Below are 18,559 nucleotides of genomic sequence, written 5' to 3' on the forward strand. Positions count from 1 at the left end.
TATCGTTACCGATGTTGCAACGTGTAAAGCCCGCTTTAAGATCGGTCTTATTGCCCACACCAAGCAACCAGGTTACTCAAACATGACCACTGGGGTCTGACATTTTCTTGATAGTATTTATTCTAAATTAACCCCAATTTACCAAATCAGGGGTCTGCAGCTCACTACTTGGGGAACTTTAAGAAGATCAGAAAAGACTCCCATGGTTTGTGTAGACAGTAGACACTTTTTGAGCCCCTTAAGTCCTGATTTGTAAATAAGTGGTTGTTGTTGACTGCTCGGAGTTTCTGTGCCGCCCCAGCAGCGGATCGAACCGCTCGGATCCAGGGGTAGTGTCCTTTCGTGGCTCGAGGGTCTCCGGACCCGGGGGCTTAGGGGCCACACTCTAAAGTAAAAGGGGGAATATTTACAGGGGAGTTATAGTTCGTGACGCCACCCATGGTGTGTGGTAACTGGTAATACCGTGGCTGCCGTTGGGAGTACCTGGGGTGATGGACTGGGGCAGCAAGGTGTCGTTGTCCTCCACGGGTAGGGGCAGGCCCCAGGACTCTGGATGATGATACTGGGTGCCGTGAAGGGGGAGATCCCTCAGGTACTCACTCAGCCAATTAGCAGACGCTGACAACCGGGTAAACCAAGTCTCTGGGTGCTGCTGCTTCTCAAGGGGGAGCTCGTCTGGGTTCGGTCCCCTGCAATGCTGCCTGGTGATCCGTGACCTGCCTCCTGGCACAAAGTTTAAATTCACCGTAGTGGCCCAGTAGTCTGAAACTTGCCGGGCTCCGCTCCCCACTGTGGCTAAGTGTGGGAGCCTGCTCTCAAGGCTCACACTTGGGATTTTAGTGGGCTGCTTGTATGGAAGACCCTATCCCCCTCGTTGCGCTAGTGCCCCGATTCTGGAGCGAGTGGAAAAGGTCCATAAAGGCTCTGTTCTCCGCAGGTTAATTACCAGGTTGCCTGAAGCTTTTCCCCGACCCAGGGTCCGTGTACCCCGCCGTGCCTTTGGTCCCGGACCGGTGATAGGACCAGGCTGCTGACTGTCCTCTTTGACAGGTCCAGGCACCTTGCCTCAATCCCCTGTGACCGGGGGTCCGACTCCTCTAGGTCCAGACCACTGTCTGCAACCTAGACAGCTTCTTCTTGGAGTCACTGCTCCCTTCCTCCTCCACTTCACTACTCCTCTTCACTACTTCTTCACCTCCCCTCCCTGACCCCTAGGTGAGCGATCCTATTCCGCTCAAGCCGCCCACTGGTGTGTCTGGTGCAGGGTGTATCTAGAATTTGATTTGCTGTTAGGGGCAGCACTGTAAGATGGGGACCCAGAACTATGAGGTATTTGAATACCGCACTAAAGAAAGAGAGTGTGCAGTACCCTGTGACGACCTGAATAGTCCAGGGGCGTCACATTTCTACACAAAGAAAATGCAAGAGGTGCAACCATAGGCGGATTATAATGAGGGCAATCTGGGCTACCGCCCGGGGCCCGAGGCTCCAGGGGGCCCTTGCTCAGATTGCCCTCATCTATTATCAGCGGTGGTCCGTGAGCGATGTGATTCCTGCTGTGCAGTATCAGTTGCGGAGCGGTAGAAATCCCCTGTGGCCAGGCTAGAATGTACTTGCTGCTGTGAGGTGATCATGTGACCGGAAGGGGCGGTGCTTCCTCGTCCAGTGCAATCACTGATCGGTGTTTACTGTCGCTATTGGAGGAGGTGAAATAAGTGAGGATCTGCAGCGTGGAGCAAGGGGCTTTGTATAGAGGATTATTAGGGTGATAAATGTTAGGTGATGCCTGTTTTGTTTTATTATTTGTGGAGGGGGGGGTGTTGTTTTGTTAAAAAATCCTAGCGTGAAAGCAGCCTTTTAGAGAGAGAGAGGTTTTTTTGTCTTAAAAAAAGCCTAGTATGGTTAGGCGGCTTTCACACTACGTTTTTTTAACATGCCTCATGAACGATTTTTTGCTGCAAAAGCGGATCCTGTTTTTGCAAATAAAAACGCATGTGTTATTTTACAGGATCCTGTCACTTGACGTTCATGGGTGGGCATTGGAGTCATGTGATCGGGAGTGAGGGGAACTGAACGTGACAGACTGGAAATTCAGACGCAGCTGGGGGCAAAAGAGAGAGGAGGAGAGAGACAGAGGAGAGAGACAGAGGAGAGAGACAGAGAGGAGAGGGAGGAGAGGAGAGAGACAGAGGAGAGAGGAGAGAGGAGAGGAGAGAGCAGAGAGGAGAGGGAAGAGAGTAGAGAGGAGAGGGAAGAGAGTAGAGAGGAGAGGGAAGAGAGCAGAAGATAGGAGAATAGAGGAGGAGAGAGCAGAGAGGAAGAGAGAGCAGAGAGGAAGAGAGAGGAAAAGAGAGAGAGAGAAGAGGGGGGAGAGGAGAGACTGATCACGCCAGGCTTGTTTCTGGCCAAACAGGATCTTGTTTATCAGCATGCCAGCGTTCACATGCGTTTGAGCACTGTTTAGTGATTGGACGCTTTTTAGGTTATAGCTTTGGCAACTATTTTTCAGAAATGATCTGTTTCAGGTGTATGATGATGGACCTGTCACATGACCTGTGTAGGGATGGGGGGCCCACAGAGCCTGAACAGCCCGGGGCCCTGGTTACCCTTAATCCGCCCCTGGGTGCAACATGGGGTCTTAGCCTTGTGGGATAAAGAAGGACAAACAGGGAATTGCTCACCTGGATAGGTTGTGAACAGTCACAACCACCACAGTCACTTACAAATCCTTGGCCACAGCAGTCCCCGTGAGGAAGATAATGGAGGAGTGAAGGGATTAAGACCGCGCTTCTGAGGTCATGGATCACACAGATTATTTGAATGTAATTTTATTCTATGCGTTTCGCAGGCTATGCCTCCTTCTTCAGGATAAATTACAAATTATTCTACGCGTTTCGTAGGCTATGTCTCCTTCTTCAGGATAATTCACACATATAGGTATATTTGTAATGTATCCTGAAGAAGGAGGCATAGCCTATGAAACGCGTAGAATAAAATTACTTTCAAATAATCTGTGTGATCCATAACCTCAACAGTGCGGTCTTAATCCCTTCACTACTCCATGCACAGAGTTTCTACATGGACACAATAGGCCATATGCACATGTTGAGTATTTGGTGAGTTATTTACCACAGTATTTGTGGCCAAAACCAGGAGTGGGTAAGAAATGCAAAAGTGGTGCTTGTGTTTTTATGATTGTTCCACTCCTGGTTTGGCTACAAATACTGAGGTAAAAACTACCTAAATACTCAATGTGTGCACGTGGCCTTATATTCTATGGGACTATTCCGACGGTCCACATAGAAAGATGGAGACATGTCTTATTCTGGGTCTTTTTACGGACAGAAGAAACTATTCTTGTGAATGGAATAGTAAAAAATAAGGAGTGAACACTCGGATGGCAACCATGTCAAAATCAGGCCTAACACAGTTCCTTTATTCAGCCAGTTGATTTTAGCCTTTAGGACTTATAAAGGTAATACTGTGTTTCCCCGAAAATAAGCCCTAGCAGGAATTTTCAACCTTTTCGAAGTGAGGCTTAAATATAAGCCCTACCCTAAAAATAAGTCCTAGTTGCGGTTCAATAATGAAGTGTCCATGCAGCTAAAAAAGTTAAAGAATACTGCAGGACACCACTATAGAAAGCGGACACCCACAAAAGAGAGAAGAAAGAAGAGAGAAAACTCCGCAATCATACTCACCAGACCCCGAAACGGAGGACCTACGGTGGAAGGCACACCCACATACACACACACACATATGGTGATACCACACTGCTTCGGGGACCTGGGACGCAATGGAACGTGAGGCCTGCGGTTTAACGCATCGATGTGTTCCACCAAAGGGTTCTCCATTCGTTCACCGCAGGCCCTCACGCTTCACTGAGTCCCAGGTCCCACTGCCGGCTGGAATCAATACGGTATTACTGGATGTTGTGTATATATGTGTGTGTGTGTGTGTGTATGTCCGATCTGATGTGTGTGCATGTGCGATCTGATGTGCGTGTTTGTGCTGGCCGGAAGCAGGGGAGGACCGCTGTGGAGAACACCTGCTGGAAGCACCTGCCGAGGATTGCAGGAGGACCCGGGAGCGACACAGACATGATATCACTGTCGTAGGTTGGGGGGGAGGTTCTTCCTTTTCGGGAGGTAAACTTACCCCCAACCTGTTTTTCCCCAGGATTAAGCCCTACTTCAAAAATAAGCCCTAGCGTATTTTCCCAGGAATAAGCCCTACACCAAGAATAAGGCCTAACGCTTTTTTCCGGGGCAAAAAATAATATAAAACAGATTACTATTTTTGGGGAAACACTGTAGATTTCTAATTAGCCAGAACAATAAGTTACTGCGGAACATAAGGTTATGTAATGTTCACTCGAAGGGTTTTTTTTCAAGTTTTTTTGAGCGTATCCTCTACAAAGCCCTACTCCTAAAGTGCTTCGAAAACTATTCCTATTAATTTCTATGGGAAATCCACTTTGGTGTCCGCTTGAGTAGCTTTTTTTAGTTCATCATTCGTCTGGCTGGAAAAAAAAGATGGTGCAGGTCTTTTCTCTGAAACAGATCCTGATGGAAAACTCTCCTAACACATTTATGGCAGCTGAACTGACCGGTTTCAGGAATTTTCAGCATTTTTCAATGAACACGCTACTTGTTTTAATCGCTTCATGGTTTCGAACCCCTGAAAAAAGAATTAACATGTGTCCGGTATTGACAATTTTACATTGCTGCGCAGTTTGTTCACTTTTTGCAGCTGTTTTGATTCGTCTCTTAAGGATGCGCCTGAAAAACATGTTGTGTGCTCATGTCGTAAAGTACACAAGTCACTCTTATGTAGCGCCACTGAGACCCTCAGGGCACGACAGGGAACTGCATCCTCTTGGGGATGCAGGACCTACCCCCTGGGACCTGGAGTACCACTGCCGATTCCATCAAAACACAACCAAAATCCTAGTTCTCCACTCCACACTCGCCATAGAGGGTTAACCATGCAAGGGGATGGTCGCCATGGGAATGAATCCCTGGGTACAGCCAGCCTGGTGGGAGGGGTCAGGGGGTCGGTAGTGAGTGGTGAGTCGAGTAACACACAGGAGAGGTGCTCGGACGTGCCTGAGCTGGGTCCGTGTAACGGTGACCCCTGGGGCACAGAAGAGAAATCGCCAGGAAGGGTACCGGAGATACCGCTGGGACCGGAGCTTGCACGGGGCACAGGGCCCTAGGTCAAGCGTCAGTTTCAAATGGTTTGATGAATACCTGCCCGGTGAGGACTCCTTCACGGACTTCACTAAGCCGAAAAATCCAAGGGGCATCAGCAGTAAACTAGGATCGGGGTTCGGACACTTACCTTCCCACAGGGTCCGCACTGCCCGCCGTACAGAGAAGGAGACTGTACCCCAAAAGGGACAGTCGGGGCCCCCAAACGCTCCATGCTACGGGGACCCAATCATCTGAGAGTGCCGGGGACAGAGCAACCTGGGTCACTACATTGGCACTGGTTCTCCAAGGAACCTGAACTAGCAACCCCTGGGTCCACAATGAGTAGAGACTGTTAAAGACAACCCGGTGTGGTCTCCGTTATTGCCCCCTTACATCCCCCAGGCACAGCCCTACTTGCGGAGGGCCTACCAACATAGCTGCTACTACCACAAGCCCTGGGAGTACCCACATTCAGCAGCGGCAGTTCTCCATCCTTAACCGCAATCCGCAGGTGGCGTCACATGACAAAAACTCAACTCCCCTGTAAATACCCCCATTACAAAAGGGGCCCAGGGTACGGAATAGGGCACCGGCCACCAGAGCAACATTCCCATTTGTTACTGCCCGGGACTGAGTACCCCATATCCCTGGGTGCTACACCTATAGTATAAAGACCCCCATACACATTAGACAACCATATCCCCCCATACACAGGACCAATGTGCATGAGAGAGACTCAAAATGATCGGCCATTGAAATCAAATCATCCCATTAATCATCTGTTAGGGGAGACTCAGGAGACCCCCCTACTCATTAGACTGTCAACCGATCTTGCACAAATTAGTAGGGTCAGTTTCTTCGAAGCCTAAGTTCAAGATTTGTGAAAAAAGATCTTCCGTCAAGCTTGTCAGCACTCTTCATGTGGTTGGATTACTAGTTTCTAGGCCTCATGTGACACCATGACAACGTGGGGCCTAGTAAGTGTCCCCAGTATGGTGGGTATAGAGGTGAGGACCGGCTTCCACCGAGGACCAACCAGGGCAACATAAATCAAAAATGATCATCCCTTCTAAGAAAAATGGAGGAACTTTTTATAAGGAAAGGGTTAGATTTCTCTTGAAGGTTCCCGTCCCCTTTAAGTGATCTCTAAATTACAAACCACAGAAATACAGTCTGTCACATAACTGTACTGTTCCCGTATCAATCCCTCGTACACAGCCGGCCTTATCTCACACTGCAGAGGACATCTCGCCTCAATAATCAGAAACAGAAACCGTGTCACACACAGCAGAGACAGAGCCACCGAAAACACGCATGTACCGAGGGCTACAAGCACCAGCGGGCACACGTCCTACAACAATGCATTCAGGGGGAGATGGGCTAATGCCGCAGGGAAAATACATGTGAGCCACCGAGAGGACAACATGCCCAGCTGGACGGGTGCATGCTATGCCAAAAATATGGCCAGAAAGCCCCGGGCACTTTACTGTAGTTGCCTGTTTTTGGGCATGTGGATGGCACTGTGCATCGGGACGGAGTACGATGATACCACGCTGGCCTCTCTTCTGTATAACGGTGAGTGCTTCACTGTTCATCCCACCATGATTGCACTCTTTATTGGAGAGTTCAGTTGTTTACCCTTTGCACCACCAAATGTGCTTCTTTTGCCTCTTTCAAGTTACACCCATAGCATTGCTTTTTAATATCAGCATAAAAAATGCAATGTGTGAACGCAGCCTTATTATCAGTCCTTAAATGCAGGTTTTATTTTTTGCTCACGGTACATGTATTTTTTTGCAACCAAATAAGTTGAAAATTAACTTTAATGCCTTCACATAAATAATTTACGCAGCGGGTATTTTTTATGTTTTGGTATTTGATAAATGTATTTTTGTATCGCTGCTTTGTGAGAATCCTAATTTTTTTTATTCCAAATTGACCTTGCCATATAGAACGCTTTTTTTTTCTTTTTTGAAGAAGGGACTGAAGTTTTGACTTTTTCAGTAGCTTTTGGTTTTTTTTTCCCGGCCTAGAGCTGTGACAGTAAATCTGCCATGGTTTGGCCTTATTTTGTGCTATGTGATGTACAGTATACAGTGGGGAAAATAATCGATAGAGGAACAAATCCAGTATCCAAATCCTGAAATATGCTTACACAGAGTGTGTTTAATAATTAAATAAGTATTTGATACACTTCCGATTTTGCAAGTTTTCCCACCTACAAAGAATGGAGAAGTCTGTCATTTTTATCATAGGTAACTTCAACTGTGACAGACAGAATCCATGAAACACTCCAGAATATCACATTGTGTGATTTGTAAATAATTAATTTGCATTTTATTGCATGAAATAAGTATTTGATTACCGGCCAACCAGCAAGAATTCTGGCTCTCACAGACCTGTTATTATTTCTTTTACTATGCACTCATTACCTGTATTACTTGCGCCTGTTTGAACTTGTTACGTGTATAAATGACACTGTCCACTCACTCAATCAATCACCGTCCAACTTCTCCACCATGGCCAAGACCTAAGACATGTCTAAAAACACCAGGGACAAAATTGTAGATCTGTACAAGGTTGGGATGGGCTACAGGACAATAGGCAAGCAGCTTGGTGAGAAGGCAACAACTGGTGTTGCAATTATTAGAAAATGGAAGAAACACAAGATGATTGTCAGTCTTACTCAGTCCATGGCTCCATGCAAAATCTTGCCTTGTGGGTTAAGGATGATTCTGAGAAAGGTCAAGAATCGGCCTTGAACTACATGGGAGGATCTGGTTAATGACCTGAAGAGATCTGGGACCACAGTCTCAAAGACTACCGTTAGTAACACACTATGCCATTATGGATATAAAATCCTGCAGGGGACGCAAAGTCCCCCTTCTCACACCAGCTCAATTCAAGTCGGTTTGAAGTTCACCAATGACCATCTGGATGTTCCAGAGGACGCATGGGAGAAGTTCATGTGGTCAGATGACACCAAAATACTACTTTTTGGTATCAATTCCGCTTGCAATTTTTGGAGGAAGAAGGATTAGTACAACCTCAAGATCACCATTCCAGCTGTGAAGCATGGGGGGAAACATCATACTTTGGGGGGATTTTCTGCAAAAGGGACAGGACGACTGCCCCGTATTGAAGGGAGGATCGATGGGGGTCACAGGAGAAGCTGCTGATAAATCATTGGCTTTACCCAGAAAGAAGCGAGATTGGATGATTAAACTTTACATTTATTCCAAATACTCTCCACTGATGTCAATACACTTCTTACATCGTATTCCAAGTTCTGTAAACTAGCAAAAAGAAGGATTTTGGTTGTACCTCAAACCAGGCGTCCGTAGCAGCCATGGCATCAGAAATGGTGTGAAATTTGGTATCCTTGAGGTGGAGGTGTTTCTTCAGGTTTGGAAACAGATGATAGTCAGAGGGAGCTAGATCTGGTGAATAAGGTGGGTGGTCACCAGCTGGAAGCCCAGCTCTGCCAGTTTTGCTGTGGTCACTTGTGCAGTGTGAGCGGAGGCGTTGTCTTGCAGGAACAAGATTCCTTTGGCCTTTAGAGCTGCCTTCAATTGGTCCAAAAGTTCAATGTTATACCTTGCATTGATGGGGGAATCCTTTTGAAGGTAGTCCACTAGCAGCACGCCCTCCTTATCCCAGAACACAGACGCCATCACTTTAATGGCTGATTTTTGCACCCTGAACTTCTTTGGACGAGGAGAACCACTGTGCCTCCACTCTTTTGACTGCTCCTTGTTTTCCGGGTCATACAAATAAATCCAGGTCTCATCCATAGTGACCATTCGATCCAGGAAGTTCTTATCAGTCCAGAAACGCTGACAAGTAGACCGGGAAGTTTTCACTCGCATGTGTCTCTGATCTGTTGTCAAGCATTTGGGAACCCACTTTGCAGATCGCGTCCTCATGTCCAAATGTTCATGAATATTGAAACAAACACATTCAAGGGAGATCCCCATGATGTCTGCTATTACTTTAGCTGAAATTTGTCAATTCTCCAGTATGAGGTTGTGCACAGCATCGACGATCTCCGGAACAACATCCACTCTTGGTCGTCCAGGACGTTCCTCATCATTGGTGCTGAAGTTGCCCGATTTAAATTAGGCAACCCCATTCTTAACTGTGGAATATGAAGGGCATTGCTCCCCCAATGTCTGAGACATACCATCAATATCCTTCGCGGACTTTCCTTGCAGAAACAAGAAATTTATCACTCCTCTGCTCTCAGTTGCTGTGAATATCGCATTAGACTCCGCCATTTTGTTTTCCCGCGTGCGTAGAACACTGTTGCCATAAGCAACAAAAACAAATTTTGAAAGCGTATATTAGACACATAAGGCTTTCATGTGATGTAACATACGTTACCATAGAAACAAAAAAAGATCACAAAGTCAAAGACTTATCAGCAGCTGCTCGTATATTTCGAGATTCTGGCTAACAACCTCCTTCCCTCAGTAACAGCATTGAAGATGGGATGTGGCAGAGTCTTCCAGCATGACAATGACCCAAAACACATTGCCAGGTCAACTAATGAGTGGCTCTGTAAGAAGCATTTCAAGGTCTTGGAGTGGCCTAGCCAGTCTCCAGACCTGAACCCTATAGAAAAACTTTTGAGGAACTGAAACTCAATGTTGCCCAGCGACAGCCCCGAAATGTGAAAGATCTGGAGAAGATCTGTATGGAGGAGTCACCAGAATCCCAGCTGCAGTGTGTGCAAACCTGGTCAAGATCTACAGGAAGCGGCCGACCTCTGTACCTGCAAACAAAGGTTTCTACTAAACATTAAGTTATGTTTTTCTATTGTATCAAATACTTATTTCATGCAATTGTGCCGCCCCCGTGCCAGCAGCTGCCACTGCTCGGATCCGGACTTTCTAGGGGGGTGGCTCAAGGGTCTCCGAACCCGGGGGTCTCACGGGCACGCCAAATAAAAAGGGGACGTGGATGTAGATGTACGGGCTAGGCCATAATAAGTTCGTGACGCCACCCACGGTGTGTGGTGAGGTGGGACACCACCGCTGCTGTTACGGGGCACCCGGGGGAGATTTTGTACAGCAAGTTGTTAACCCCTCCGTGGGTAGGGATGGTTGCCCCAGGACCCAGTGTCGTTGTGCAGGGTATAGCAACGGCAGGGGCCGGCGCGCCCGAGCAAGCAGGGGGATATTTGGTTACTCACGGTAAATGAATCACACGAGTCTTTTGGTAAACCAAGGTGCTGGTAGCCGGCCGCCGCAGCCAGTTGCATTCAGGACTCCCACCCGGGCTGGTGGTCACTGTCCTTTTCCTCTGCACTGACTTTGTGTATGGTGGACTGCCTGGTCTAGAACTCAGGAGTCCGCTCCCGGCTGGATGTGGCCTAAGGAGCCGTGCCCGCAGACGCTGGCCTGTGGGATTTATGGGCCCTGGCGGTGGCCTCCTATCCCTATCGGTGGGCTGTTGTCTTCTATGAGGGACTTTGGGTGGGACAGGACCTACATTCCTAGCCCCAATCGGTTAATTAGCTAGGCCGCTGGTTTCAGTCCTGGCGTCAGGGTCCAAGTACCCCCTCTGTGCTACGGTTTCCGGGTCGGTTCCCCGTGTCGGTACCGGCGGGCTACAACCCTGTCCCGGTCCACCTCGGTTCTGCCGAGCCGTCTTTCCGTCTCCTGCTGACGGAGACTGCTGGATTCCACCACCATCCGGAGACTGGGGCTCTGAAACCCTTAATTGGGTTCTGCAGCCCCGTCTTAAGTTGCACTTGCTCTTTTTGCTGTCTCTGAAAAATAGCAGAGAGGTTGGTATTTTTTTGACAGAGCTTTGAGTGGTAAAATCCTTTAAGGCGATATGTTGTACAAGAATATCATGTAATTCCTTTAGTTAAGGCACCGAGACCTACCTGTGTGTGATGGCCTGTGCTCAGAAGCTGTGCTTGTACACTCATAATGGGAGCCCGGCGATGAGTGACATCTGAGTTCCTAGCGTAACTGAAAATCATTGATTTTGGCTCTTTAACCCCTTTAGATGCCGGAATTTAATAGTGACCACAGCATCTAGGCGGTTAGACAGAGGGAGGGAACAAGCTTCCCACAATGTGATTACAGGGTGCCGATGAAGTTGCCACAATGGTTGGAAACCTAAGGGCATGCACGCATGATGTCTTTTAGATGCCAGAGATTATGAAGTAAAAGATGCTTCAGGTTTTTTCTTGAAGTTTTCGTTGTCATCTTCTGGTTGTTTTTGTGCCTTTTTTTTTACTGTATATATAAACTAGTGAGCAAGAAACCACCTGTAGAATGATCAGTTCTCTTCTTTTAGCCTCTTCATTGGCTTTGGAAGCCTTGAAAAACACACTGAACATATGCACCGTGAGTCGTTTTTTACGTTGCAGTGCATATGTTAACTCTTTTTAGCATTTTTTTAAGCATTTTCAGGCAAATTCCTGAGGAAAGAAGCCTGAAAAAGACGCCATAAAGGACCACAACAGTGGCCTCCAGGTCAGCCAAATTGGGTAGGTCTATTAGACTCTACTGCAGAATCTAATAGGCTTCCTGTCAGTAGAATTCTGACAAGCAAACATAGTACAGTGCACTACATGGTTAGTTCAGTGTAATTAAATTATAACAAATAATCTAAAGACAAAAAAGTAAAGGGTCTGTAAGGGCTCAAACTATTCAAAAATCACAATATTTATCCTGCATGGTAAAAAAAAACAAAAAAAAAAACCCCAAACAACAAAACCCTACAAAAAACAATACTAAAATGGCTGTTTTTGTACATTATGGCTGAAAATAATAGCGTTAAAAATGAATAAAAACACTTACTGTATGTTCTCCTAAATAGTGTCAAAAACTAAAACTGTTCACAGCGGGAAGGGGATGAGGCCAACAACAGTTTTAGGCAGTCATGTTCCGGTTTCTTGGACCAATTCTATTACTTTTAAGCCTCATTCTCCATGAGGGAAACTCCTCTCCGCACCCACCAGGCCTCACAATCAGTATGTGATAGGACCCCACTATCCACCTGCCTCGGACTACTAGAGTTAGGCTATGTGCGCACGTTGCGTCGAAGTACCTGCAGTTTATTCTGCACGTTTTCCTTCCCTTGGTTTTTGACCAAATGGCTTTTGACCATTTTTCAGCGCTAAAAACGCATGCGTATTTACCGCGTTTTTAGTGCGTTTTCAGCGTTTTTTCCCTGCGTTTTCACCTGCGTTTCTGCAGATGCGTTTTGTAGATCAAGACACTGAGAAATAAAGTTGGAATAGTCAAAAAGAAAGAAAAAAGAGAATAAAAAGGATAAAATTAACTTTTAATAAAACTATATGGAAAATATAAATTTTAATGTAATAATAGCGGTTATGCACATTTTACCAGAAAAATAGGTAAAGTTTATTATTTTTTTGCATTTAAATTTTCGGTTATTGTGTGTGTGTAAAGGAACATTATAACCCTTTAATTTTATGCCAGAAAAGCATGCGTTTTTGAAGCCAAAAACGCAGTGGAAAAGCAGGTAAAAAGCATGAAAAACGCAGGAAGGTTGCTTTTGGTTGCGTTTTGACATTTCTCATTGACTCCAATGTTAAGGAAACGCTGCAGAAATGGCAAAAACAACTGACATGCTGCTTCTTTTTCAGCATGGTTTTTGACCACAAATATGCAAATTAAACGCTGCAGAAAAAAAAGCAAATGCAGACAGGATTTCTGCTTTTCCCATAGACTTTGCTGGCAATCAAAAACGCTGCTGCTAAAAACGCTGCAGAAACGCGGAAAAAAACGCAACGTGCGAACATAGCCTTAGGAGTCTCTTGCTCCAACCCTACTCTTCCTAGGTGGCACTGGGTTTCTCTGCTGCCGCTGTTTTTGGACCTCCAGCAGTTTATGGAAGCTCTGGCACAGTTTCTGGATTCCCGTGGAAAGCTCTCATCACAGCTTACATAGCCCTCATGTACTCTATATTGGCAGTTTCCTTAAGAATAAACTTTATTCTTTAGAACCTCTATCAAAAGCTTCTTACCCAGTCAACATGTCTCCTACTCATACTCCAAAAATCTCTACATGCAACTAGAGTTTTTTATACAATTTAGGATTGCTACTTGCAGAAGGTGGTACAGGGGACTCTGTTGTCTTCCTATATGAAGAGCCTGTTTTCACATTTTATTTTACAAGATGCATTGCATGACCTATAAGTCTCATTATGCCAGGTTGACTGTGTCCTTATGGAGCAACATTACCCCTTAGTCACAAACACAAGTAGGAAAGGGAGATGTAAAGAAGAGTGGTGGAAGAGACGTAGAGAAGAGTGGTGGGAAGAGTGGTGGAAGACACGTAAAGAAAAGTGGAGGAAGAAACGTGTAGGGAAGAGACATGTAGAGAAGAGTGGTGGAAGAGATTTAAAGAAGAGTGGGGGAAGGGACTTATAGAGAAGAGTGGTGGAATACACATGTAGAGAATAGTGGTGGAATACACATGTAGAGAAGAGTGGTGGAAGAGACATGTAGGGAAGAGTGGTGGAAGAGACATGTGGGGAAGAGTGGTGGAAGAGACATGTGGGGAAGAGTGGTGGAAGAGACATGCAGAGAAGAGTGGGGGAAGAGACATGTAGAGATGAGTGGGGAGAAGGACATCCAGAGAAGAGTGGGGAGAAGGACATCTAGAGAAGAGTGGGGGAAGAGACACGTAGAGAAGAGTAGGGGAAGACACACGTAGAAAAGAGTGGGGGAAGACATACGTAGAGAAGAGTGGGGGAAGAGACACATAAAAAGGAGTGGGGGAAGACATACGTAGAGAAGAGTGGGGGAAGAGACACATAAAAAGGAGTGGGGGAAGACATACGTAGAGAAGAGTGGGGGAAGAGACAAGTAGAGAAGAGTGGGGGAAGACACATGTAGAGAAGAGTGGGGGAAGAGACACGTAGAGAAGAATGGGGGAAGACATGTGTAGAGAAGAGTGGGGGAAGACATGTATAGAGAAGAGTGGGGGAAGACACATGTAGAGAAGAATGGGGGAAGACATGTGTAGAGAAGAGTGGGGGAAGAGACACGTTGAGAAGAGTGGGGAAAGAGACACAGAAAAGAATGGGGGAAGAGACACAGAGAAGAGTGGGGAAAGAGACACAGAGAAGAGTGGGGGAAGACACGCAGAGAAGAGTGGGGAAAGAGACACAGAGAACAGTGGGGTAAGAGACACATAGAGAAGAGTGGGGTAAGAGACACAGAGAATAGTGGGGTAAGAGACACATAGAGAAGAGTGGGGTAAGAGACACATAGAGAAGAGTGGGGTAAGAGACACTGAGAACAGTGGGGTAAGAGACACATAGAGAAGAGTGGGGTAAGAGACACATAGAGAAGAGTGGGGTAAGAGACTGAGAATAGTGGGGTAAGAGACACATAGAGAAGAGTGGGGTAAGAGACACAGAGAACAGTGGGGTAAGAGACACAGAGAACAGTGGGGTAAGAGACACAGAGAACAGTGGGGTAAGAGACATAGAGAAGAGTGGGGTAAGAGACATAGAGAAGAGTGGGGTAAGAGACTGAGAATAGTGGGGTAAGAGACTGAGAATAGTGGGGTAAGAGACACAGAGAACAGTGGGGTAAGAGACATAGAGAAGAGTGGGGTAAGAGACATAGAGAAGAGTGGGGTAAGAGACTGAGAATAGTGGGGTAAGAGACACAGAGAACAGTGGGGTAAGAGACATAGAGAAGAGTGGGGTAAGAGACTGAGAATAGTGGGGTAAGAGACACATAGAGAACAGTGGGGGAAGAGACTGAGAATAGTGGGGTAAGAGACACATAGAGAAGAGTGGGGTAAGAGACATATGGAAAAGAGTTATACGAGGAGATATGTAGAAAAGAGTGAGGGAGGGGACATATTTGGAGAAAATAGTAAGGGGTAAACATTTGGAGAGAAGAGTGGGGGGAGGGGACATATTTGGAGAAATGACAGGGATGAGGGGCTTATGATGAAATAACCTGTTTCCAAAAACAAGCTCTCAGTTACAATAACAACTTCTGATCTAATCCCCAAATCTTCAAGAATGTGAGAAGAAAACATATTTTGTGTTGTGGCAGGAGGAGGCTATGTCCTGGAGGACACTCGTCATGGTCCTGTAGTAGCATCACAGAACGTGTTATCTGGTGCAGCAGATGTACAGCACTAGGAGGGGCGCCAGGATATGTGCAGCGCTGTGTGCAGAATACAGGCCGCACACCCACACATGTCTATACAGACTGGACATGAGGCGTCTGCAGCCCTGTATACAGCTCATCTCACCGCCCGGTCCATGCCACCCTGACCCATTAGGCCTCCACCTTCCCTCCATCAACTGTATTAATGTGGCCATACAAATACACAAAAAACGCAATCTACCCTACACAGCAAAAAACTATAGCACAGCGGCCTCTCATAGAAGCAAATGGAAAGTGCGGTCCCATGACACAGACAAGGACAGCGGAGGCCATACATTTCACCCGTAGTGGACAATATACAGATAGAAGGTCTTACAAATTGTTTGTGACACTATTATGTTACTTTTATGTCCAGCACAGTATTATTTGAGGACTCTATGGCGCTTTTACTTACAGTAGAGTGCTATTTGAGGGCTATATGGTACGTTTCTGTCTTGTGCAGTATTATTTGAGCACAGTATGGCACTTTTATTTACAGTAGTGTATTATTTGAGCGCTCTATGGTACATTTATGTCCAGCGCAGTATTATTTGAGCACAGTATGGCACTTTTATTTACAGTAGTGTATTATTTGAGCGCTCTATGGTACATTTATGTCCAGCGCAGTATTATTTGAGCACAGTATGGCACTTTTATTTCCAGTACTGTGTTATATGAGGACTGCATGTTACATTTATGTCTAGTGCAGTATTATTTGAGGACTGTATGGCACTTTTATTTCCAGTAGTGTGCTATTTGAGAACTCTATGGTATGTTTATGTCTATTTTATTTGAGGACGATATGGCACTTTTATTTTCAGTAGTGCATTATTTGAGGACTGTATGGTATGTTTCTGTCCAGCGCAGTATTATTTGAGGACTCTATGGCACTTTTATTTTCAGTAGTGTGTTATTTGTGGACTGTATAGTATGTTTCTGTCTAGCGCAGTATTATTTGAGGACGGTGTGGCAGTTTAATTTCTAGTAGTGTGTTATTTGTGGACTGTATAGTACGTTTCTGTCCAGCACAGTATTATTTGAGGACGATATGTCAGTTTTATTTCTAGTAGTGTATTTGAGCACTCTTTGGTATGTTTATGTCTATTGCAGTATTATTTGAGGACTTTATGGCACTTTTATTTTCAGTAGTGCATTATTTGAGGACTGTATGGTACGTTTCTGTCTAGCGCAGTATTATATGAGGACTCTATGGCACTTTTATTTCCAGTGCTGCATTATTTGAGGACTCTATGGCACTTTTATGTCCAGCTCAGTATTATTTGAGGACGGTATGGTACTTATATTTCCAGAAGTGTGTTATTTGAGGGCTCTATGGTACGTTTATGTCAAGCTCAGTATTATTTGAGGACGATATGGCAGTTTTATTTCCAGTGCTGCATTATTTGAGGAGCGTATGGTACTTTTATGTTCAGCGCAGTATTATTTGACAACTTATGGCACTTTTATTTGCAGACAAATACTATTTTAGGAATATATGGTACTATTATATCATGTATCATTTATAGTGCAGTATTATTTGGGAACTGTATGATGTTGTTATAGTAAAACACTATAGAAGTATACCTTTTCCCAGGTGACCAGACACACACCCAGGGCTGACAGCGGTATTATGGGTTGCTGGAGAATTCGTACGATGGCCTCCAATGGGCAATGGGATCATTCACTGCCCCTACATACTGTATAAAGCAGGGCTCCGCATGGACATGAGACACGAAAAGCAGCTTATTTTTCCATGTAACCTGGGCCTTACTGGTGAAAGATACAGGAGGGGTCACATACTTTTTCTTGAAGAGGTTACTCTTGGAAAACCGCAGTGCATCCACCATGATCACATATCCTCAGGGCTTGTGTGGCGCCCTGGACAAGCCAGGGGCCACAGGTAACAACACACACACACCCCCACCCCCAGCAGTTCACAGCAGTCATCTCCAGTGAGACCTGATTTCTTCTCTCGGGTTCAGACAGACACACTGGGTGGGCGGAGTCAGGCAGATGGGCACGCCCACCGAGGAGTCTAGCTGGCCTGAGGCAAAAACCAGCTCAGTTAAGTCCAGGCAGAGGAAGAGAGAGGAGGTCTGCAGAGAGGCAGACGCAGACTGGGGCCTAGGTTGGAGCCTAGGTCCCTCGTGTAGCCAGTCAGGCAGACGGTAGTGGCCGTCTGCGGGAGCCGGGAAGACAGTCTTGGTGGAACCGTAGGTAGCTGGGGCTGGGCGGTGGCCCACCGGTACCGAACCGGGGAGCCAGCTGGAAACCGGAGCGAAGGAGGAGCGTACAAGAAGGTGCAGGAAAGGACTTACACTACCAACCTGGGGTCAGGGGAAAAACACCGCAGCCGCCTGTGGGACCCGTCCATCCAGCCGTTTGTTTGACCAGAGACTCCGTGTAAATTACTGGCTGAGTGAGTACCACCGTGCCGTCTGGCACCGCGCTGCCCCCGCGACCCTGCACCTCACCAGGCCCCGTAACCCGCCTGCTACACATCCCTCTCTAACCGGGCCCCGGGACAACCAAACCCCCTACCCACGGAAGGGAAAGCAACAACTGCGCTGCTCTCTGTCATCGCTCCCGGGATCCCCGACCAGAGCAGCGGTGGTGTCACAACCTCACCACAACCGTGGGTGGCGTCACGGACAATATCCCTAAACCAAACCACCCCCTTTCACTCACGGGCGAGGAACGCCGCTCGAGTCCCCGGGATCCGGCCCACCGCTTGAGCCACCACCGAGCAGCAGCAGCAGCAGCCGGACCCGAGCAGTGGGTGAGTGCAGCGTCCCCTCCTCTGCCCGCGACAACTTGGCATCACGAACAGGATTTGAACCTGTGCTGGGAAACCCCATTGGATTTGTCGCGGGCGGAGGAGGGGACGCTGCGCTCACCCACTGCTCGGGTCCGGCTGCTGCTGCTACTGCTCGGTGGTGGCTCGAGCGGTGGGCGTGCCCATCTGCCTGACTCCGCCCACCCGGTGTGTCTGTCTGAACCCGAGGGAAGAAATCAGGTCTCACTGGGGATGCCTGCTGTGAACTGCTGGGGGTGGGGGTGTGTGTGTGTGTTGTTACCTGTGGCCCCTGGCTTGTCCAGGGCGCCACACTTGTGCACACATCCAACGGCCGCAGCTTTTTTTTTCATGTGTAAAAAACCCCAGTGTTTTACAGGACCAGCAAAATGGATACGATTTCTGAAATCT

The 18,559-nt window shown here is 46.9% G+C and overlaps 1 protein-coding gene across 2 annotated transcripts in view; it reads left to right on the top strand.

Annotated features, from left to right (window-relative positions):
• Positions 1-6,423: 6,423 nt before the first annotated feature.
• Positions 6,424-18,559, top strand: part of EPOR (erythropoietin receptor) — a 34,307-nt gene continuing 22,171 nt past the window's right edge. The window contains exon 1 of one of the 2 annotated variants that reach the window (XM_075346577.1): positions 6,424-6,770. In XM_075346577.1, coding sequence (XP_075202692.1) covers positions 6,620-6,770 — 151 coding nt within the window. In that variant the 5' untranslated portion in view covers positions 6,424-6,619. Of the gene's footprint in view, positions 6,771-17,440; positions 17,774-18,559 lie in introns of those variants that run through there. The other variant, XM_075346578.1, reaches the window with a different exon arrangement.

The sequence above is a fragment of the Anomaloglossus baeobatrachus genome, chromosome 4 (genome assembly GCF_048569485.1).
Source record: "Anomaloglossus baeobatrachus isolate aAnoBae1 chromosome 4, aAnoBae1.hap1, whole genome shotgun sequence".
NCBI lineage: Eukaryota > Metazoa > Chordata > Amphibia > Anura > Aromobatidae > Anomaloglossus > Anomaloglossus baeobatrachus.